At 44.9% G+C, this 24,915-nt stretch overlaps 1 protein-coding gene across 1 annotated transcript in view; it reads left to right on the top strand.

The window, feature by feature from the left end:
* The window catches only part of FAIM2 (Fas apoptotic inhibitory molecule 2), a 216,232-nt gene that overhangs the window by 6,240 nt on the left and 185,077 nt on the right, over positions 1-24,915 (top strand). The window contains exon 2 of the mRNA XM_086936398.1: positions 7,105-7,297. Within this exon, the coding sequence (XP_086792524.1) occupies positions 7,105-7,297 (193 nt within the window). The remainder of the gene's footprint in view (positions 1-7,104; positions 7,298-24,915) is intronic.

Below are 24,915 nucleotides of genomic sequence, written 5' to 3'. Positions count from 1 at the left end.
ACAAAACATGTTTCTTTAAGTGCACAAAGCATGATTCTCTAAGTGCACAAAGTATGGTTCTCTAAGTGGATAAAGTATGGTTCTCTAGGTGCACAAAGCATGGTTCTCTAAGTGGACAAAGTATGGTTCTCTAAGTGGACAAAGCATGGTTCTGTAGGTGCACAAAGCATGTTTCTTTAAGTACACACAGAATGGCTCTCTTAAGTGCACAGAACATGAGTCTCTAAGTGCACAAAGTATGCTTTTCTAAGTGGACAAATCATGGTTCTCTAGGTTCACAAAACATGTTTCTTTAAGTGCACAAAGCATGGTTCTCTAAGTGCACAAAGTATGGTTCTCTAAGTGGATAAAGTATGGTTCTCTAGGTGCACAAAGCATGGTTCTCTAAGTGGACAAAGTATGGTTCTCTAAGCGGACAAAGCATGGTTCTCTAAGTGGACAAAGCAGGGTTCTCTAAGTGGATAAAGTATGGTTCTCTAAGTGGATAAAGTATGGTTCTCTAGGTGCACGAAGCATGGTTCTCTAAGTGGACAAAGCAGGGTTCTCTAAGTGGATTAAGTATGCGTCTCTAAGTGCACTAAGTATGCTTCTCTAAGTGGACAAAGTATGCTTCTCTAAGTGCACAAAGTATGCTTCACTAAGTGGTCAAAGTATGGTTCTCTAAGTGGACAAATCATGGTTCTCTAGGTGCACAAAGCATGTTTCTTTAAGTACACACAGAATGGCTCTCTTAAGTGCACAGAACATGAGTCTCTAAGTGCACAAAGTATGCTTCCCTAAGTGGACAAAGTATGCTTCTCTAAGTGCACTAAGTATGCTTCTCTAAGTGGACAAAGTATGCTTCTCTAAGCGCACAAAGTATGCTTCTCTAAGTGGACAAAGTATGCTTCTCTAAGTGCACAAAGTATGCTTCTCTAAGTGGACAAAGTATGGTTCTCTAAGTGGAAAAAATCATGGTTCTCTAGGTGCACAAAGCATGTTTTTTTAAGTACACACAGAATGGTTCTCTTAAGTGCACAGAACATGAGTCTCTAAGTGCACAAAGTATGCTTCTCTAAGTGGATAAAGTATGCTTCTCTAAGTGCACTAAGTATGCTTCTCTAAGTGGACAAAGTATGCTTCTCTAAGTGCACAAAGTATGCTTCTCTAAGTGCACAAAGTATGCTTCTCTAACTGCACAAAGTATGCTTCTCTAAGTGGACAAAGTATGGTTCTCTAAGTGGACAAATGATGGTTCTCTAGGTGCACAAAGCATGTTACTTTAAGTGCACACAGAATGGTTCTCTAAGTGCACAGAACATGATTCTCTAAGTACACAAAGTATGCTTCTCTAAGTGGACAAAGTATGGTTCTCTAAGTGCACAAAGCATGGTTCTCTAAGTGGAGATAGTATGGTTCTCTAAGTGGACAAAGTATGTTTTTTGAAGTGCACAAAGCATGGTTCTCTAAGTGTGCAAAGCATGGTTCTCCAGGTGCACAACGCATATTTCTTTAAGTACACAAAGCATGGTTCTCTAAGTGCACAAAGCATGGTTCTGTAAGAGGAGAAAGTATGGTTCTCTAAGTGGATAAAGTATGGTTCTCTAGGTGCACAAAGCATGTTTCTCTAAGTGCACAAAGCATTGTTCGCTAAGTGGACAAAGCATGGTTCTCTGAGTAAACAAAGCATGGTTCTCTTAGAGCACAAAGCATGGTTCTCTAAGTGCACACATCATGGTTCTCTAAGTACACAAATCATGGTTCTCTAAGTGCACAAATCATGGTTCTCTAAGTGCACAAAGCATGGTTCTCTAGGTGCAAAAAGCATAATTCTCCAAGTGCATAAAGCATGGTTCTCCAAGTGCACAAAGCATGGTTCTCTAAGAGCACAAAGCATGGTTCTCTAAGTGCACAAAGCATGGTTCTCTAGGTGCAAAAAGTATGGTTCTCCAAGTGCACAAAGCATGGTTCTCCAAGTGCACAAAGCATGGTTCACAAAGCATGGTTCTCCAAGTGCACAAAGCATGGTTCTCCAAGTGGACAAAGCATAGTTCTCTAAGTTGACACATCATGGTTCTCTAGGTGCACAAAGCATGGTTCTCTAAGTGCACAAAGCATGGTTCTCTAGGTGCACAAAGCATGGTTCTCTAAGAGCACAAAGCATGGTTCTCTAAGTGCACAAAGCATGGTTCTCTAAGTGCACAAACTATGCTTGTGTAAGTGGACAAAGTATGGTTCTCTAAGTGCAGAAAGCATGGTTCTCTAAGTGGACAAAGTGTGGTTCTCTCAGAGCTCAAAGCATGGTTCTTTAAGTGGAAAAAGAGTTCTCTAAGTGGACAAAGTATGTTTCGGCAGCTGTAGAGTCTTTTCACAAGGTAGTCAAACTAGGTTTCACACCAGTTCTTGTAAATGAGACTCATCAACTTGCAGACGAAGAGCTGGATGAAAATGTGCCTCTACTTACAATGATTTAAATTAACTTAAGGAAAAAGGTTTGGGGAAACATCCCATTATAATCGTACACCTCAAACTCGTGCACTTTTGCCAATACAAGGACCCTACGAACCATACTTCTGTCACCTTTTGTAGTTTTGAAAATGTCAGTCGTGGTGCCTGTTGCAGAGACAATGAATGTGCAGCCTGGCCAGACCATGTTTTAGGTTAAGGCCAGACTATTGCGAGTCATTCTCCAGTGTCAAGGCGAGCCTTTGGTTCTGTTTAATGAAAATGAATTTAAAAATAATTTGAAAACGCTTCACCACTTTAGCTTATCAATGCTCTTCCTGGGGCACCCGCTCAACTCAATGAGATGTGTAATAAAGTAAGAATCTTGATGAAGTCAGGTAGTTGGTTCCAAGTAGTAACTTTATTTGTTGGTAACTTACAAGTATCTTAGATATAAGCAAGATGGAATAAGCTATAAAGTATGCCCCACCAGGAGCAGGATAACCTTCCTGCTCAGCCTACTGACATCAACTGCCTAACTCCCTGCACACCACATTCCATGTAGTCATGGCATTCTATAGGCATCATAGGCTGAACAAGAGGAATGAGTAAAGGAAGAAGAAGGGCATGTAAATAACATACAACAAGATGCAACAGCCAGAGCTCACGATCCTTAGGGACACTACACTTGTACTGTTTTGGATATATTTTTAGACACATGGAGGTCCAGCCGAACTAGATGACGGGTTGGGGCCTCATATAAGATCAAAAGAGGTGATGATGATTCAGGAAAAAGCCTCATGGGTTCAACAGGGCACATGGACTCATTAAATGACAGCTATTCACCGCCATCCTGAGAATATAACACTTGCTCTTCTGTTCCTTACCCCCCCCCCCTCCTTCCGCTAGATGCGCGGGTCCGCCCATTGTATGGAGGTGACAACTGCCCCGTAGTTGCTTATCCCCTGTAATCCTCGTGGCTGCTGACTCAGCCCTCTCTGCCACCCTGAACTTGGATCTGGCCGTCGACTAAACAAATAATACTGCTTTGAATATGGGCATGTTCATTTTGTCTGAGGCTGTGTAATAATGCATTACCTCAAGCACGCGAATCGATGAAAAATACCGACGGTTGAGAACCGGAGTTACAGGTAAGTACATTATTTCAGCCTGATTCAGAGTAGAGGGCAACACTGCGCCGACAGGTTTCAGAGTGACATGGGCGTGTGGGTCTCGCCTTTTGAAATTCACAAAGGTTTACCAGGTTGGTCCTTGAAACCTGCGATAGCGGAGCGGCCACTGTACATAGAGGCCATGACGAATTGACTTAATGAGCGCGCGTCGCAAGGCGTACATTCCTCGCCCTTGTACATCAAGTCTTTTTGAAGATTCAACATGAACTCAAAAGTATTAATAACTTTGAAAACTTTGGGTCCGGTTTAGGGTAGGCTTCAAGGTACTCTGTCACAAACGTGACGGATATCCCTTATTACAAAAGCATTAGGAGATAATTAGGTTCCATTATACCCCAACGCACTTGTAATAAGCTGGGCGGGATATATGTCATGTTTGTGAGAAGTACCCGTCCGCAAAACTCTAAATCAAGCCCTTTGTTTTTTGTAATTAAAACATGCTGATAATATATTAAGATATAGTCTTTGAAGTGGAATCTAGTTGTTTGAGAATATTATAGCAAGTGGCATATCAACGCCTCTAATATTGTGAAACAGAATCCAGACAGATGTACAACACCAAAATATAACATATTGGTTTGTTTCTGACTGGTAAAAATCTTCCTGTTAGAACCATAGCCAGAAGCTGGGGCAGGCCTAATTGCACATCCCACTAGGCCTTGTTTACGTAACATTTGTCTGTGTAAATTTAATACAGTGCCATCAACTGGCTAGAACCCAGGAAAAAACAAGCATTGGCAAAACCAATATGTCTTGCTTATGCGAGAGCTATTGGCTTTGTCAATGTTTTGTTAACCATGTTGTGCGTCAAGGATGAAAGTAAAGAAAAAAATTTGCATAGACACGATCAGCACTAGCTGCAGCATTGCATTTTTTCATTACCCACAACACTGCTGTACAACATGGCTAAACAAAACAGTGGCAAAGCAATAGCTCGCTCGTCAGCCAATGCTTGTATTTTCTGCTGGGACAGGAGGGTTGGAGTAGGCAACTAACTATGCAGGAGGGTAGGATAGGCCAAGCAAAAACAGAGGAGGGTGCGAGGGGCCAAGCAACAATGGGGGAGGCTGGTGTGGAAAGCAGCAACATGGAGACGGACCGGAGCGTGGGAGGGCCAAACAAAAACACAGTTTTGTGTGGTAGGGGACAAGCAACAAACAGAGAGGGATGGGGGTGGGGGGGCATGCATTAACATAAAGCTTAGGGCGGAGCAATAAAATGTAGGCAGAGGGGGTAGAAGGATGGAAGGGGATGGCTTTCAAGCACATGCACTCATATGGAGTGCTGCAACTAACAGGAAAAAGTAGTCTGGTCCTAAAAGCGCAAGCCGCAGAAGGACACTCCCTGGGCACGGAAGCAGTACTTGGGCCATGCCCTAAGGGAGGAACAAACGCACAAACAGGAAGAGAAACCTGTGGAGAGGTGTGGCTCACTGGTTAGGGGAGCAGAGAACGGCCCGGGACCAGGGTTCAAATTCTGACGCGGCAGGGTCGTGGACCAGGGTCAGCGGACTCGACAATTCTCGCCTCAGTGCCTACTCTAACCAGGGATCACACTCGGCAACTCTGGGCATTAAGCTTGCCTCATCTCTACAACGGCCCGCCGGGGATGCCTGGTTTCACCTTGGAGATACCCAGAAGGGACCATCTCACAGGGAAAGCCAGGACGGGTTCCCCAGCGGTCTTCAGCGCCGGGACGCTCACGGGCAGCTGTGCGCTTTACAAGTCCAACACATTTACATGTGCTGACCAAATAGAAGCAACAAAAGTGACGTTGAAGCCAAATACTGGTAAGCAATGGGCAATCATGCAACAGTGCATGCCTGCTCAGGCGAGAACTTAAAATGGCACCTTCTTCATCACCAAAATCAATTAATCACAGTTTTATTTCTTTTAGCCTTCTCACTAAAATTCTAGCAAGAAAACCAATGTAAAAATACTGTGCATTATAACAAAATGTAAAATCAGCTATACAAACTGAGGGGGCCATTATAATGTCAGGTGAATCGCCACAGCCTGCCCGACGGTGGCAATCCAACATCTTTGCCCGCCCTTTAATTACTCCCCGCCACATTACAATGCTGGGGGGTACAGCTGCGGACAGAAAGACCGTCCGCCGCTTTACCGCAGGCAGGCAATTGTTACGATTGCCTGCGGTCCTGGCCCATAATATAGTGGTGGTGCCTAGCAGGCACCACCCACCATATTATGATGTGGGTGGATTAGGCCCCCAATGCCGCCATCTTTTGCATTGGGGGCCTGTTGCGGGCCTCCAGGGTGTTGAGGGTGTGGGGGCACTTGGGGGGATACCTATGATACCCCCTACATTGACATCCACGCGGTGCCTGTCATGTTGTGCATGTCAATGCACGACATGCCACTTTTACATTGCACCGGAATGCAAAAGATGTAGGATGCGACTGCCAGGGTGGCGGTCGTATCCTGATTGCACCCACAGGACCGCCGCGCCTCTGGCGGTCGGTCCCGTTTTCCGTGACAGTGGCGGGCGGACTAAGTCCGCCGCCATCGTAATGGGGCCCTTAGTATTTTGCACATGGGGCACTACTAGGTAGTTATTGACCAACAGCAGAAGTAGGGTCCTCAGCTGTGGCCATCTGATTGCATTGATGGTTACTTGCTGTGGTGTGTGAAATTTGGGTAATTTCCTTTTGTGTAATAATGCAACATTTCTGAAAAGTCAAGTGAAATTACACAAAATTATGCAAAATGTGAATTTGCCGAAATGCATTTTGCCGTTCCATTTTGGATGCAAGACTACATTTTCTGCTAATAGAATAAGGCAAAAACCACAAGTACCACAAACAACAGCTACTCACATTCTGTTCTTTTACATTCCTGTGCTCCGCAATAGGATTTTTACACAAATAGACTTGAAATTACCAACGAGGTTTCATTGCATAGTTTCAGAAATTTTGCTTAATAAGCAAAAAGCCTGAAATGATGTGAGATTACGTGGGCGTGCTGAACATTTTGCCCGGGCCTAGTTATTAGCTGCCCTACCCTTGTTTTGCTTTGCTTAAATAATGAGATCTAAAGTGAAACTGTTGCCTAAGGTTCATACCGGAATTTGACGCGGCAATCAGCAAAGGAAGGTGCAGATCTGTGCAAAAGGTGCTCAACAAGTTAGCCTATTTTACAACATATAGAGTTTCAGTGCCTTGAGAACCTCGCGGGTGAGCAGTTGCGCTAACCAAACTCCTGAGTGATTGAGGGGTCCCTGCTAACCACTAAGAGACTCCATCTGAGTGGGGCTTTTAAACATCAACCACAGCACACTGGAAAGATTTTATACATTACTTAATGGCTAAGATTCATTGGCAAGCCATTGGAAAAAAGATTCCCCTGATATCTTCTGAAATAAGTAGTCCTGCCTTCTTCTTGATCATTTCCAAAGGTCTTCACTCGTAGTATCAGTAATCGCAATGTATAAAAGATGCCCACAAATCAATTCCACTTGTGTTTTTCAGGTTTCCGTCAGTAACAAGCAGCAGCCTCCTGAAGGGCAATCCGGAAATGGAGTGGTGCAGGCAGGCACTCCTGTTCCTTCGGCCCCTCCTACCTATGAAGAAGCCACGTCTGGGAACCTGACTAAAGATGGGACCTTCCCACCTCCACTGCCATCAGCACCTCTCCATCCTAGCTGGGCCTATGTGGACTCAAGTAAGTTGTTTAATTTTGTAACTTTGATTCAGATTAGGACAGAAAAGATATACTGATCCCTTGAATTTGTTAAATCCTCTCTGGCACTTTAAAACTCTGAATTTTGTGTTGTCCGCTTCAAACTCTCCCATCTCCCTGCCCATTCGTGCCTTAGGCAACCCAAAGGCCCAAGGGGATTTCGGGTGTACCACCTTCTCCATGCTCCCCACCCGTCTCCAAACCCCCCACGGCTGCACAGTACACCAGGGGCCGTATTATGGATAGGGCGCACTTTCCTTGTTTGCGCTACGGTGCACCTTAAAACAGGTGAACCTGGTGCAAACAGGGAAAGTGCACCCTATTGCATTGAATGCGCTGCCACAGTCAGCTGGATAGTCATGCTGCCCTAGGGGCAGCACATTCAAGTGAAATGCAAAGGGGCTTTGAAGCAGTCCCTCTGCGTTTCTCTGTGCTGGTCGGAAACCCGCCTGCACTTTTACGGAGGATTAGAGATCCCCTTGCAGGCGGATGCACAGACTGACTGAACCTGCCTGCAATGGGATGTCTTGAGTTCCTTAGAACCCCTTTCTTCCCCCTCCAGAGGGCTACCATGGGGTAGCACACTTTCTTTGCCGCTGCACCCGGGTCTATAATATGGTGCTGGTGCAGAAGCAAAGGGATTCCCGCATTTGAATGGGCCCACATCCCCATGCAAATGAGGGAACACCCTCTGGTGATAGCTTTGGCGCTATATGTATTGTATTGTATTGTATTGTAATTGTATTTATATAGCACTTACTACCCCTGACGAGGCGTCGAAGCTCTTTGTCGGCGGGTAGCACGCTACTCCAGGACCCACAGAGGATTAGTGTTGAACTAGTATAGTGAAACTTCAAGTACATTTTAAGTGGTGGATAGGTTAGTCAGTTATTTGGAATGATAGCAGAAGGATAGAGGAGGAAAATAAGGTTTGTATTTATATAGCGCTTGTTACCCCTAATGGGGTGTTGAAACATGCTATTCAGGAAGCCCATGAAGGATTAGTGGTGAATTAATATGGTGAAATATGAAAGTAATTTTAGTGGTGCGTCAGCGCTGTCTCTGTTTCAGAAAGGGCTGCACAAGCATCTGCAAGCTTTCTGAAATACCAAAGTGCCCTGAGGGCACACAAAACGGGCTCATATGTCCGTTTCGCCCCGTGCCACTTTCCGTAATACGGCCCCAGGTCTATATTTGACTGATCCACATATTAAATTTGAAACTTTTCATTATTCACTTAGCACTTTAAATTGTTCTAGCAATGATGTCACCTTACTCCCCCACAATCAATTTGGACTAATATGAGAGAATTTGTGAATGCATGATGACACTTTCTACGAAATTGTGGTATTTTTTCATTGGTAATTGATCACATTCCACGTCAACAGATCTCATGGCCTGATGTTTTGCTGATACTAAGAGAAGCTTTTTAATATTGCTCACTTTTGAATGAATGCTCCCACATGACTTCATTCCCAACTTGTGGTGAGTTTGCCCTAAGATACTATAGAGCTGGACATTCTTCCTTGTCAGTTTAAGATCCTTAGAGCGAAATGCAAAGTGTGCTTTTCCGTTCTATACCACAACATTAGTTTATCAGTGTGAGGCGCTCCCCCTGGGTCCTAGAGCAGTCAATGGTTAATGTGCAATGTTCATCTTATGCACTGGTGACCCAGAGCTCAAATGCTGGTGCATTCCACCTCAATAACTAAAATACTACCTTTATACATTTGGCTCTCCAAATCTAGCTAATCAAAGAGTCTAGACTTACTCCAGGAAGTGGTAGGAGATTTGGAACTCAACTACAATTTGCTGGAGTTTGAGACTGCCAGATGGTGGGCTAGAAGAATCCCTTCGTCCATGCCTCAAACTCAGGGGAGGCTTCAGATTTAGATATAGTCAAATTGTTTGAATTTTGATAAAGAAGTATGGCTAGCATTCCTAAAATCTGAAAATGGACCAATCTTTTCTGGTGTGTGAAAAAGACTGAAGACAGTAGTCAAACTCAATAAATTCAATGTCCACTCTTAGCTGTACCAAATAAAATGCAATTCTTTACTGTACTGCTCACATCTCTTCTCTCCTCTTCACTTTTTTCCTACAATCCACGAGGAGTTGAAAATGGCAATTGTTTGTTTTTGTTGTTGACCATAGCTCCACATCTAGTTTCTTTGATGATGAAATGGTAGTCAAGATAGTGGATACAATGTTTTTCTCTTGAGATATATTGTATTGTATTGTAATTGCATTTATATAGTGCTTACTACCCCTGAGTAGGCATCAAATCAGTAATTTTTTGCGAGTAACACACTACTTCGGAACCCATAAATCATTAGTGGTAAATTTGTATAGTGAAATATGAAAATAAATTTAGTGGTGGATATGTTAGTCAGTTTTTTGGATTGAGAAGGATAGCAGAGGAATAGAAGAGGGGAAAAGGTTTGCATCTTTATAGTGCTTGCTACCCCTAATGGGGGTTGAAGTACTTTTTCGGCGAGTAGCACGCTACTCCGGAACCCAAAAAGGATTGGTGATGAATAAGTATGATGAAATATGAAAGTAATTGGAGTGGTGGATATGTTGGTCAGTTATTTGGATTGAGAAGGATAGCGGAGGGATAGAAGAAGGAAAACGGTTTGCATTTATATAGCGCTTGCTACCCCTGATGAGATGTTAAAGCTCTTTTTAGGTGAGTAGCATTCTACTCAAGATAGAACCCATAAATGATTAGTGGTTAATTCGTATAGGGAAATATGAAATGAATTTGAGTGGTGGACATGTTAGTCTGTTATTTGGATTGAAAAGTATAGTGGAGGGATAGACGAGGGAAGGATTTAGAACTCTTTATTTTGCTTGTTTGTTTGTTTTGGAAACTCATAGCAGTAGGAGGGTGCTTGGAATGAGTAAAAGGGAGGTGGAGGGGGAAGAGTCAGACGGAAGGGTTTAGAAAGGCTTGTTTTGGTGGATAGGAATAGCAACAGAGGCATGTGATGAGGCAAGGAGGGGTAGAGTAGGGAAGAATCTAGAAAGGGTTATTTTGGGGATCATAGTAGTGGTACGGGATTTGGATGAATGAGAGAGTGGGGGTAGATGGTATATTTATAGAAGTATAGGGTATGAAATAGGGCAGTGTATTGGAAAGAGTAGTAGAAAGAGGTTTGAGATGAGTCAGAGAGTTGTGGTAGAGTATATATTGAGAGGGATATAGGGTGAGAAATACGGTCGTGCATGGGATATGCTGAATTAGAAGAAAAGTAATCAATATGTAGATCCATAAGTACATGGAAGTTATATAGATGCATAAAGGAAGGTAGTATATGTAGATTAAAGATGCATTAAATAAACTTCGGATTTCAAGAGTTGTTGTAATAAAAATTATATATATATATATATATATATATATATATATATATATATATATATATATATATATATATATATATGTATATATATATATATATATATATATATATATATATATATATATATATATATATATATATATATATATATATATATCCAAATCCTGGTACCACAATCCTTTAGGAAAAACCAGAGTCGAAGCCCAAGTCAATTTCAAGTGCTTAAAGATTTATTTTGGCAGAAAAACAACCCTACGCGTTTCGAGGTACGCCTACCTCTTGCTCACGGGTGGAGTGTAAATCAAAGCTATAATATAACAACTCGTAAGAGAGGGTCCGAGGGTCCGAGGGAGGTGTTTAACGACCGGACAGGCTAATAACCCCTGTGTAACTACTCAAATAACAACAAAGCCTGTAGGTTAGTCCTGTTATGCGTCGCTAAAATACATCTGGGCGATCGCACACTGACTTAGGTTCGGAAGTCCTACATGATGAGGCTCCGCCACTAGGTGGGCTGATAGGACTTAATCCGCAACTGTTGATAGTCTTTGTTTAATTCACTTTTTTGTGCAACTTCACCAGTGTTAAGTGATATACCTCAGCGCCACTTGACCTACAGGCTTTGTTGTTATTTGTGTAAATCAAAGCGCCAAGCTTTTAAAGTGACAAGTTCATGTTTGCACATATCACGTGGTATTTGACATGAAGACAGACTAACGTAGCTACTTTGTTGCTACCGCTTTACATTTTGTTACAGCGTGTAAAGCGGTAGCAACAAAGTAGCTACGTTAGTCTGTCTTCATGTCAATTACCACGTGATATGTGCAAACATGAACTTGTCACTTTAAAAGCTTGGCGCTTTGATTTATACTCCACCCGTGAGCAAGAGGTAGGCGTACCTCGAAACGCGTAGGGTTGTTTTTCTGCCAAAATAAATCTTTAAGCACTTGAAATTGACTTGGGCTTCGACTCTGGTTTTTCCTAAAGGATTGTGGTACCAGGATTTGGATATATTGAGGGTTTGGCGACCCTGTCGAATGCCCGCTGTACAAGCGGCGGAAGCACGCCATCCTTGCATTTATATATATATATATATATATATATATATATATATATATATATATATATATATATATATATATATATATATATATATATATATATAGAGAGAGAGAGAGAGAGAGAGAGAGAGAGAGAGAGAGAGAGAGCGAGACAGAGAGATAATTGAAAAGTAATTGACTTACCAGTACATCTAAAATGTTGAAAATGTTCACTGACTTCATATACATAGGGACAAGCTAAATCCACTTGGATATGTACTTTGTGATCACAAGTCCTTACTTAAGTATTTGAAATACTGTTTTTCCCTCCTCACTGTTGATAAATTAACTATTTAAATGTTGAACAAATGGTCACCACCTCATTAGCATATGATTAAGACTCATGTTTTGGAGTCAAAACGCTCAATGCATTACTATTTAACCAGCTTTAAAAAGAACCTGTCATTATTGATTGGCTGGAGGGCCTATGTCACGTAACAGTAGTGATCCAGCGGGTTACCAGCAACAGGTAATCTAAGTCCACATACTCAACTGGGCCCATGAATTTATTCACTACACACTAACCGTTGAGGTAATTATTTTTGTAATTCTCTAGATCTGTTATCTCTAGTCCCTAACTAATCTTTCACTTATCAAAAAGTTATTTTCTCTGGTCAATGGACCATTAGTTGAACTAGTTGATTATGAAATAACTTAAGATTTCAATATATTTACACATTGGAAATGATCACAGAATCAGGATGTATTTTTAAATTTTATCTCAGATTAATTCATGTGAATCACTTACACAGTACAGAACAGGCTCCGTCTCTCAAAGGAAGGAAAGATTCAAATAATCAATCAAAATGCATTCATTTTATACCATGTAATGACACTGCAGGAAAAGGAGAGGATAGAGAGAAAAGCACATAAGCGCATGCACAGATACATTTATATTTACCCAGAATGGTTTGAAAACCAACTCCCATGCCTAGGAATTGGTAAGGGTCCCCCAGGAAAGATCTGGCAAACAAAGGCTTCAGGATAGGACTGAGGACAGGACAGATGAGCTCTCTATCTCCGACGCTTGCGTAGCACCCCTCTTCGACACTCTATTCCTCCTCAAGATTCTTCAGCAATCTTCTTCTAAATTAATTTGCTTAAGATAATTTGCGCAGTAGTTCGATTCTTCCTCAGCATCACTTGTCACTCCGATAGCATCCCCTTCTGGAATTCAGCATCTCCGTCTCCAGGCTCTAATGCTCTCTGACAGCATCCCGGTCTCATATAGACTAACTAACTAAAGCTAGTTCAATAACACCTTTCTGTATGCTAGTACCACCCATTAATGTTTCAAACTTATGAAATGTCTAACTCTGATTGGCCTGGCAAAGGGAGGTGATGATCACACCATGCTTATTTCCCATTATTCTATTTCAGCTCTTTGTTTAAAATCCCAACCCGTAATTTGTATCCATCAGTCTTTATTCCCACCCGTATTCACAATGTAATTGTCACATAATAGGAAAAGAAACTGCAGTTCCCATCCATTTCAATGGACTGTCGCTCCCGTTCTCATGAATGTATCCATCGGGGAACCTTGGACGATGTTCAAGTTGACATTGCGCCTTCTAGCTTGGTTGCACTACGCATGTGCGGTAGAACGAGAGGGAATAGACTGTGGTACGTGTTTCTAGGTAAATAATAAGCACTATTAAAAGAGTCAAAAAGACTAAAGTTAAAATCAAAAATAAATGGTTTCACTGTATACCACCTATCTCTACTCTAATTCCATTTACTTATTGTTACTCTCCCCGCATTAGCATTAGTAGACTAGCTGGGTGTAGTTTTTCAGTAAGCAGGTGGCAAGCATGTGAGTTTCAAGTGACCATTTTGTTAGCTACTGCGCAAATCCAGAAATTTCCTTCCAAGCAAAAGATATGTCATAGTACGTAGATGCAGTAGACGCATGCCCACTAAGGATTTTCAGTTTGTGGCCATTTTAGAATCACACTTGGGTTACTAGTTAATTAGACACATAGGCAAGCTTCGTTCTTATTTATAAATGTTGTGTAAAGCATGTTTTTTCCACAATACAAGTTTAGTATGGGGTTAGTGGTTACATGAGAAAATTGCTTCAAAGCAAGTCTCTTTTTCACAACTCCTTTCTCCATCAGTAGGTTGCAGTTTGTGTTTTCATTTGGAATATATACAACATACAAACCAATACACATATATAAGTACATATCTAAAGTACAAATAAAATGCTTATATACAGAGGGATATGCTGTATATTTATGTTTGCGAATGGTAGTTATGTGGGGAAGAGCCAATTCTTGAGTAGTTTTCTGAAGATAAGGTGGTCATCCGTGGATCTTATGTTGGGGGTAAAGAGCTCCATAGTTTGGCTGCTTGAACAGAGAAGGATGTGCTACCCATGTTTTTTTTCTTGCATCTTATGATTTTGTGGTGAGGTGCTACTCTAGAGCGGAGGGTCCTTTGTTGAATGTGTTTGGTGATTTTGTTCCTTATGAAGAGCAGTCCAGTTCCATGTATCGCTATGTGGGTTATAAAAGCAGCTTCAACGTGGATATTCTGGAAACCGGTAACCAATGCAGGGCTTTCAAGGCAGGGGAGATGTGGTCTTGCTGTGTTATATGTAGGAGTAGTCTGGCAGCCGAGTTCTGAATCCGTTGTAGTCTTTTCATGGTTGTTAAAGGTTATCCATGGTGGATTCTATTGGTGTTATCAATTTTGGAAACAACAAGGCAGATGGTAGCCTGGACCTTGTGTGGAAATCCCAAATGGGGAAAGATTTGATGCAGAGATTTTATAGAAACAAAGCTTGAACTTGCTAGTTTGTCCACTTGAGCATTCATTGATAGCTTGGATTCCACGGTCAATCTGAGGTTTCTTACGTTCTTTGATAATTTAGGCAGTGTTCCCTGATTATCAGTCCACACGGCAAGCAGGACATAATGTTTCCAATCGCCACATGTGAGTATTTCCATTTTGGAATCATTGAGTTTGAGATGGCTCCACATCTTCCATTGATCCACGGCTCTGAGACAACTTAAAATGAAAGAGTTTCAAATGTATTTAGAGCATTTCAGTGGAAGGAGTATTTGCGTGTCATCTGCATAATTATAGCACATGAGGTGAAATTGATTGGACAGTGCCTGTAATGACTTCATGTAGATGTTGAAAAGCATAGGCGAGATGATGGGACCCCTGCTTTTGGGAAGTACAGTTTGGACGAGAAAGGAGGGTTATGGATGACATTAGTTCTGTAGCGAAGGTAGGATGCAATCCAGTCTAGAGCAGTCCCCTCTATGCCCGCTTCGTAGAGTCTTTGTATCAGAGTGTCATGGTCAATTGTGTCAAATGCAGCCAAGGGGACCAAGAGAAGTAGCGCAGCAACCCTGTTGCGGTCAACTGTGTTCTTCAGGTCATCCCAGATGGCAAGGAGGGCAGATTCTGTCCCTCTTCCTAGACGGAATCCAGTTTGGAATTCTGAAAGTATGGCATTATTTTCAATGTATTATGACATTTGGGCAAACGCTGTTCTTTCTATCAGTTTGCCCAGGAAAGGTCCATTATTAATCGGTCTGTAGTTGTCAGAGTTCAGTGGGTCCAAGTTTGTTTTCTTCAGTAATGGGCGTATGTATGACTTTTTGAGTTCTTCTGGAAATATTCCGGTAGTTAAGGAGTTGTTGGTGATTCTTCTGACTGGAATGGCAGCAGAGGTTGTTAGATGAATTCTCTTGCAGGTTTGTGGTGGACACGGGTCAGAAGAGCTGCCGGCAGGCCTACTTGCTTTGACCAGGTCCATAAATTAATTGTGTGAAATGTGTTGGAAGGAATGGAGAGGCTGGGTTAGAGTATTCTTGGATTGTTGTTTTGTGAAAGGGTCAGTGCTGGAGCTTTGTGCTTTGTCACATGATATAGACCATATGCAATACACTGACACCCTGACCCTCATTATTAATATATTTCCTATACAGTTTTATCTTAAATGAAAATTAATAACAAGTTTAGAAAACAATTGTTAGCATACCAGCACCTACGTAGGCAAAATCAGTGTATCTGTTCAACAGATATGGTTTACGTTGCATGCTCGTCAGCTAAAATGTGACATTTCCAAGAACTTCAAGTGGTTTTTTTTCATTTTGAATATTGCATGCAGACCATCACTCTTTTCCACGTTTTACATGTTTAATCTAACATTCTCTAAGAGTGTTAGCTATTTTCAAGATGTTTTATTGTTGTTTATTTTTGTGTAGAATTTTACTCTTGTTTGGTGCATACTTTTAACTTAGTCGCCTCCAGGTGTTTTTACCTCCCCAGAATTTAGAGCACTGGAGTTGAGGCTGAAGACAGTGCACTGCGTTTCTTACAGTAAATGCCAATGGGTCAAAAAGGGGGAAATAGAATACATGATCATCCAGTCCTTGGCCTCCCTGCATTGCACACAGAGTAATGCTGATGCATTCCAGTCAAAATTGTGATTCTAACCAAATGTGTGTGTAGGAGGTACACTCTTATCAAGAATAGGAAGAAGGAAAAAGTAAAAGAAAATGCAGTGCTTACAGGTGATCGTGTGTGTTGTGTGTTTGGGGCGGTGAAGTGAAGAAATGCGAGGAACAATGTTTAGGAGAGAACAAAAAGAAGGTGCTAAAGAAGGAAGAGATGAGGTTGGTCTTAGGTGCATTCTTTTATATATCTGGAAACAATGCAGAAAGCTCAAAGAAGAACCAAAATTCGATTGGGTGCCACGCTGTCGCAGAAATTTAGTTTACATCTTTAAGCCACACCCTTAATTACATAGGCCACGCACGTGCCTTTTAGAGACCCCCCCACACTTTTTTCATCCACTGGCTCCTAATGACATCATTTGCCCAGGTGTAGACATTTGAGTGGGTAAAACAGTGTCTCGCTGGGAGATTGTTGCAACTTTACTCACAGTGGACTTTTCCTAAAATTGGAACCTCCAATGGCTTCACTTTAATATGGTGATATGTAATGGATGCAACCATAGGATTTATTTCACAAGACAATATAGGCCACGCTACTGGTTAGACTGCCACCCCTTTATCTAGCAGTCACTTCAGCCCAGATGCTGGCCTGAGGCTTGGCAAAGTAATGTGGGTTCTTTGCACTTGTGGTGTACCAACACGATGTGGAACCTGAACTCCATGCAAGACCCACTGCTGCCAGCATCCAGGAGCGGGGCAGAAAGTAAGCTGGACATGTAGAAGGGAATTCTGAGAGTGCCTCCTTTGCCAGAGAGCATGGATTTTTTTCTGAATTAAAAAAGTGTAAATAGTTCAGGGCTACAACAGGCATCAGGCGGGTTACACCTCGTGTTTAACAGCCTTTATGCTTTAGCTAATTACCTCATCTCCTTTGGTTATCTTCTTTTATGTTCTACAGTCCTTGAATGTTTCACATTAGATATCGAGTACTCATACTGTTTGCGGAGCTAAGGGAGACATGGCACCCAGATGCATCAGTTCCATGTAGGAAGGCTGACCTGAATTTTAAAGTAAAAAATCGGGACATTTCACAGAAATAGAAGAAGGACTGCAGTTTTACTTCAAGCGGGCGCACAGAATGACAACGCTCCTCAGCAGAGAATTACAGAAGAGGCAGTAAGAACATACATAAAATGCTATTTTTAAACTCAGTAGTTTGCCTGGCAATTAAATTGCTTTCTTGAAACAACTGCTAACTATCCCTCAATCAATCAATCAATCAGGGATTTGTAAAGCGCTCTACTTACCCGCTAGGGTCTCAAGGCGCTGGGGGGGGGGGGGGGGGGGAGCTGCAGTTAGTGGTCGAAGAGCCAGGTCTTGAGCAGTCTTCTGAAGGCCGGGAGGTCTGCAGTCTGTCGTAGGAAGAGAGGGAGGGAGTTCCATGTCTTGGCGGCGCAGTGGGAGAAGGACCTGCCCCCTGAGGTGGTTCTGTGGATGCGGGGGATGGCGGCCAGGGACAGGTCGGCGGAGTGGAGTTTCCTGTTGGGTGTGTAGAAGGAGAGTCTGTCGTTGAGGTAGGCTGGGCCGGTGTTGTGGAGTGCCTTGTGTGCGTGGATCATGAGTTTGAATGTGATTCTTTTGTCGACGGGGAGCCAGTGCAGGTCTCTCAGGTGGGGCGTGATGTGATCTAGGCGTGGGACGTCTAGGATCAGGCGTGCGGAGGCGTTCTGGATTCTTTGGAGTCTGTTGATGAGTTTGGACGGGGCTCCGGCGTAGAGGGCATTTCCGTAGTCGAGTCGGCTGCTGATGAGGGCGTGGGTGACGGTTTTCCGTGTGTCCGTCGGGATCCACCTGTAGATCTTGCGGAGCATGTGAAGGGTTCCCAGTGATGTTGGCCACCAGGAGTCGTCCCATGCTGAGGGGTTGGTCCCAAGGATGAGGATCTCCGTCTTGTCCGCGTTCAGTTTCAGCCTGCTTGCCTCCATCCAATCGGCGGTGGCTTTCATACCCTGGTGCAAGTTGTATTTGGCGATGAGGGGGTCCTTGGTGAGGGAGAGGATCAGCTGGGTGTCGTCGGCGTAGGAGATTATGTTGAGGTTGTGTAGTCTGGCGATGCGGGCGAGGGGAGCCATGTATACGTTGAACAGCGTCGGGCTGAGTGAGGATCCCTGTGGGATGCCGCAGATGGTTTTGCTGGTTACGGAATGGAACGGGGGGAGGCGGACTCTCTGGGTTCTGTCGGTGAGGAATAAGGTGGTCCAGTCCAGGGCCCTATCTCGGATCCTTGCGTCGTAGAGGCGTGTGTGTAATGTGTGGCGTTGAAGGCGGCGGAGAGGTCCAGGAGGATGAGGGCTGCTGTCTCGCCGGTGAACCAGCTGGCTCTCTGGCTGGTGTCTCTGTCGGTGGGTTGTCTCAGTGGTACTACGGTGTTGGCGCAGTCTTCCATCCAGAGTCTGATGGTGCGGGCTCCTTGATCGGGGTCGGTGGGGCAGCTCGGTAGGTTGCGCGTGAGGTGAGTTTCTAGTTGTTCTTTGGTGACTTTGGCCCAGCATCGGCGGAGGATCTGTGGGGTGCGGTGGTGGGTGATGAGTTTCTGGAAGGTGAAGTGGACGCAGTCGTGGTCGGTCCATGTGAGCTCGGAAGCGTGGCTGAAGGCAACGTGGGGGCTGGAGGAGAAGATGGCATTGAGCGTGTGGCCGGCGATGTGGGTCGGGGTGGTGACGATCTGTTTCATTCCGAGGGTGGCAAGGTTGTCGATCAGGGTGGAGGAGTTGCTGTCGTTGTTGTTCTCCAGGTGGTAGTTTAGGTCGCTGAGCAGGATGTAGTTGGTGGAGGTCAGTGCGTGCGAGCTGATGAAGTCGGCGATGGAGTTGCAGAATTGGGGACGTGGGTCAGGTGGTCTGCAGACGAGGGTGCCTCTGAGGGTGATCTTGGGGTCCGTGTGGATCTTGCAGTGCATGTGTTCGGCAGTGGTGAGGGTGTCGTTGGTGTTAGTGGAGAACTTGATGGTGTTCTTGTGGATGATAGCGATTCCTCCTCCGACTCCGTTGGTGCGATCTCTGTGGGAGATTTTGTATCCGTCAGGGATGGCCACTGCAATGTCTGGGGCGGAGGCTTCGTTCATCCAGGTCTTGGTCAGGAAGGCGACGTCAGGTGATGTGTTGGTGAGTAGGTCCCACAGCTCGACGGCATGCTTGCGTGCGGAGCGGGGTAGTGGGTGCCTCGACGTTGTTGGTGCAGGCAAAGTTGCAGTTCCGGCAGGTGTTTGGGCCATGGGTGCCCTTGGGGGTGGCCTTATAGCAGTTGGTGGTCCGTCCGTGGTTGAGAGAGATGAGGGTGTTGGTGTCGTAGAGGAGTCGAGCTTTGTCGATGGCGTGGGGGCCAGAGGTTCTGGAGCTGGGCGCGGCCCAGGCGGGACGGGCGCAGACGGGCTTGCCTTAGGCATGCATCCACTGCGCGGCCGCGCAGCTGCCGCCATATGAGGGGGAGGTGGGGAGGAAGGGTCAGCTGGGAGGTGGGAAGACTGGGCAGCGAATGGGCAGGAGGTGCGGGCCGCAGGGGGGGCAGCGCAGAAAAATCGGCAGGCAGAACGGCGGCAGAACTAAGGGAGGAACCCAGGCACACGGATTACAAATGGAAAGCGGGCGGGGACCCAGGCATGCAGGGTACAGAAGGCAGAATGGGTGGGGGCACAGGCACAGGCACACAGGGTCCATGTGAAACATAAAAAAGCACCTCCAGCCGTTTTCAGTCGGCCCCTTTCTAAAAACTGGGACATGAGCTAAATTTCTTGAAATCTGCCAGGACAGCTGGTGAAAAGCTGGGACCGTCCTGGCAAATCCGAGACGGCTGATCACCCTACCGTGGCACCTCAGCTTTGCCAGGCCATCTCTAGCGCGCCTTGCACTCCCTGCTGCGCCTGTACAAGGGGCAATGGTATAGGGTGACTTGAATTTTAAAGCTAAAAACCGGGACCTTTCACAAAAATAGAAGAAGGGCTACAATTTTACTTCAAGCGTGCGGTACAGAATGACAGCGGTTCCTCAACAGAGAATTAAAGAACAGGCAGTAAGAACATGTATAAAATCAATTTTTAAAATCGAGTAGCTTGCCTGTTAATTAAATTGCTTTCTTGAAACAACTGCTAACTATCCCTGCTTTGTGAAACATAAAAAAGCACCTCTCGCAGTTGTCAGGGGCTCAGGGACATGAGCTAAATTTCCTGAAATCTGCCGGGACAGCTGGTGAAACCCCGGGGCTGTCCAGGCAAATTCGGGACGCCTGGTCTTCCTACATGTAGGTAACATGTGTCCATTTATTTCATCCAGTGGTATAAATGACCGTGTGGGCTAGAGGCATGACAAACAGTACACTAGAGAAGTGGCTGTCTCGAGCCACACTCTGGACTGATCCTATCGTACAAATACAAGAAAGAAAATAACATACTATAGTGAAAAATAAAGAAGCAGGAAGAAAGAAAGGGAAGGCCGCTTGAGGGAAAACTAACACGGAAGAGGCTAGGACCAGGGCCGGCTCTAGGCATGTGCAAGCTGTGCACCTGCACAGGGCCACCAAACCCCAGGGGCCACCACGCCAATATATATCCTTAATATATTAATCCTCTGAGGATGTATCCTCTGAGGATGTATACATATTTGTGTGGTGGCCCCTGGCAGGGATTTGGCGGCCTCCGGCTCTGTTTCACTTCTAAACTCCCTGACCCCCTCCCCTCTTTACTGGCCTGCGCGCTCCGCCCCGCCCGGACCCCCTCTTCCGGGCCCCTACCTACGCTCCCTGCCCAGGGCCACCATGAGCATAGAGCCGGCCCTGCTAGGACATGTGTGCTGATGAACCTGAGATGCAGCCAGTCTTAAAAGAGATGTCATAATGTGTGAAGAAATGCTGTAATGTGTGACAGCCAAACTACATCCCAAATTCAGCGGTCCTGCTTCCCACATGTAAGGAATTCAGGCTATCGTTGTGCAGGATATGAGGCTTGCACAAGTAATAGATCCCCAATATTCCCTCACTGGGAACCGAGCACCCCAGTGCACCACTTGACTATCTCAGGGTAGCGAAGCAGAGCAGTCCACGGCCAAATCAGGGTATGCACATTCACACTCAATAAATGATAGTTAGGGGCATAGCTTGGTCAGTAAGATTTGGGGGGTGAGCTTCAGATTTTCTGACAATTGTGCTGGCGTATCATATTAATCGTTATATGAGAAGGAATGCATCGGGGTTCACTTAGGGGCCAATTGAAATGAATAGTAGTCCGGATTGTGAGAGGTACTCAAAACACAGTATTTTATAAAATAACCATGTTTTAAGACCTTCAAAAAAGATATGAAAGAGTGTCTGGGAGAGTATTTAAAAATCCCAGGTGAAATCCAACAGACAACTCGCCAAATCTGACTGAAAGCTCCTGTACCCACTATTTACTAAAAAATACATTTATTAGGGGGGGGGGGGGTGTAACACCCCAAACACACACCCCCACTTAAAGGTACGCCCCTGATGATAGACTAGTACTTAATTTTTCATTAGAAAAGGAAAAGTACGAGACAAGATGGCAGTGGTGTGAGCTGCTCTGTGCAAGTCCTCCCTCTCTCATCATAACTTGTGGCCTGAGGAGAAAGCGCTTTCAACTATGAGAAATGGGCTGTATTTGTGTTAACTTGATTAATTACCTGCTTGGAGTTTACCCGCGGAACCACCACAGATTTTCCAGGTTGTGAAGTTGCAGTGGAGCTCTCATCCAACGGCTTGCAGCAGAAGACAATGACGGTGACTGGGAGCTGTGGTGGCATGATCAACCGTGAATATATCTCTTTGTCCCTGCAGTCACAGGGGAAAACTGAAGATGGAGCAGGAGAAGTGAGCATAGCAGTACAACCACAGAGGAAGCTCAGCTCCGCTCAAAGCTCCAGGGAGTCACAACTAGAGAAGGGCTCCCTTCAGGTTGGAACCACCCGTACAGCGATCAGGGAAGCAGCCTCAGTGCAGAGTGGTAGCAGGCTCTCAAAAGTGACATTTTTAAAACTTACAACATAGTGACACCGACAGCAGAAAGTTGACAGAGGATGTCGGCTCCGGTGGCTGAACTGTGTGTACCTTTGGGTAGGAATAGAGAGAAGGAGCTGATTGTGGACGGAGAGTCGGTCAGAGGGGCTACCCTAACTAGGTGAGCTGGCCTGAATTTGGATTTAGCAACACTGGATCAACGAACAAAGGCTAACTATAGTAGTGTCATCCTTCAGGTGAGTGCTCACAATGGTGCTACCCCTGCTTTGGATGTGTCTTTGCTGGTACCTGCTTATGGCGCCTGCATAGAAACTAATTCTATTCTAAATCAATCAGCTAATGGACAAGGGTGTATTCCCTCTTTAACTCTGAGTACTGAAGGTGTGGTCTGCACTGAAAAAGAGGATGTGCAGCCTGAGCAGAACCAAAGCACTGAATTACCTAGCATCACAGGAGTTAAATCGACTGACTATGGTCAGACAAAATCCGCAAGAAAACTTTATTTCCTGTCAGATTACTCCCGGGATACAAATGATTCCAGCTTCTTGGAAAAAGAAGACTTGGAATGCAGCTCTAGCACTTCAATGGGAGGCTGGGGACATTGTATGTGCTGAGAAATCCGAGCCAGGGAGTGCGGGGAAGTCTCTAAAGAAAAAATATGAAAGGAGGAGAACTATTAAGTCAGATGGGAATTGGCTGAAGTGGGATTACTCCTCGACCAAGCAAATTTATGTGTATAGTGAAGGTACAGTACTTGATTCAGCTATTCCTCCAGGTGGCTCATGTGAGTCTCCATCTCTTGACCTGGTCCATCACATTATGATGCAACATCATGAGGAAACTCCTCAACCAGAGAGTAAGACAGCTAATAAGAAACTAAATCGCCATCGCCTTTTCGAGCTCTCCCTGTGTGAGCACCAGGGCTGCGAGCTATCTGTGATCAGAATCTTTTACTGCTGCATTTTAAAACGTGATTTCACTCGTTTTCTACTTATTTTAAAACTGTGCTTAACAATCTTCTGGGGGTTTTGTAATTGTACTAGATTAAGTGAGAATTAGCTAGAGGCACTCTAACACCCCTATACACGCTATTTTTACCTTTCTTTCGCCTGCCTTGCCACTTTCATCGATTGCAGGCGCCGGCAGGCGCCATCTTGGGTGTGGGCTGGGGCTGCGCTCTAGTCGCGCTGGCCTCCCGCCCTCCCAGACTACTTAGCTGGCTGTTTCCAGTCGTTCGCTGCCTTTTCGAGCTCTCCCTGTGTGAGCACCAGGGCTGCGAGCTATCTGTGATCAGAATCTTTTACTGCTGCATTTTAAAACGTGATTTCACTCGTTTTCTACTTATTTTAAAACTGTGCTGAAAAATCTTCTGGGGGCTTTGTAATTGTACTAGATTAAGTGGGAATTAGCTAGAGGCACTCTAACACCCCTATACACGCTATTTTTACCTTTCTTTCGCCTGCCTTGCCACTTTCATCGATTGCAGGCGCCGGCGGGCGCCATCTTGGGTGTGGGCTGGGGCTGCGCTCTAGTCGCGCTGGCCTCCCACCCTCCTCACAGCCTATAAATGAGCATTAACAACAGACGGCGCAGCGGGCTGGCGCAGCGGGCGCGCGCCGAAGCCGCGCCAAAGCCAAGCCCGTCTGCGCCCGTCAGCGGCCGGACACGGCCCAGGGCCTTAACCCCTGGTCTCCGAGTGCCATACTCTTCCTCCTACCTAAGAGGGCTGAACCCAGGTAAACCACATCCGAATTGTACCCCCGTCTCTCTCACTGCTGGGAGGGACACCAGTCCTCCCCCCTGTCCAGGCTGCTGCTATCAACTCCCTCATTCCCACCCTTTAGCCCATCTAGATTATGTCTCGACCCACGCTGCTGAAAACGCTCCTCCGCATGGCTGTCGAGCTGCACTTATTAACACGCGCTCACTCCCTTGCCACAGTTTCTACATCAAGGAGTTTATCATTGCTCATAATCTAGACTTACTGTTCGCTACGGAGACATGGGCAGATGCCGGCTCAGGTCCGGATTTCTGCGCCGCTATCCCAGATGGGTATAGCGTGGCCAGACATGATAGGCCTATCGGAAGAGGTGGTGGCCTCGCTATCATCTACAAAGATAAATACCGGACTACACTCGACCCTATAAATTCTGTTAATTGTGAGTCAGCTGCCTTTGCGATTAACATTAACTCCAAGCAAGCCCTAAAGGGTATAATATTATACAGACCCCCTGGCCCTCGTAGCGCCTTTCTTTCCACTCTCTCTGACCTAAATGACAATGTAGTCAGCTCTGAAAACTATACGATACTTGGAGATTTTAATTTCCATCTGGAAGAGAAGGATAATTTTGATACAATCCAGCTAACGACCGATCTCTCCAATTTAGGACTTCACCAATTAGTTAAGGGCACTACACATCAAGCGGGACACACCCTTGATGGTCTTTTCACAAATGACCCTGACATCTCGGTACTGGACATTATTCCCATCACATGGTCAGACCATAGGGCCATCATATTTCAACAAAATATACGACCCTCACACCCTTCTTTTACGAGACCCCGAATTAGGGTAGGGACGCGTGCTTGGAAAAATGCTGACATTCCTCAGATGCTAGATTCCCTTGCCTCCTCCCTTCCTCAAGGAGGGAACTCTTCAGCATTTTCAGCTACCGATCTCCAAGATTGGATCCGAAGTG

This window comes from Lissotriton vulgaris, chromosome 1_1 (assembly GCF_964263255.1).
Source record: "Lissotriton vulgaris chromosome 1_1, aLisVul1.2, whole genome shotgun sequence".
In the NCBI taxonomy this organism is placed as follows: Eukaryota; Metazoa; Chordata; class Amphibia; order Caudata; family Salamandridae; genus Lissotriton; species Lissotriton vulgaris.
The sequence above is the reverse complement of the archived record's forward strand: the minus strand, read 5'-3'. Positions and strand labels throughout refer to the sequence as shown.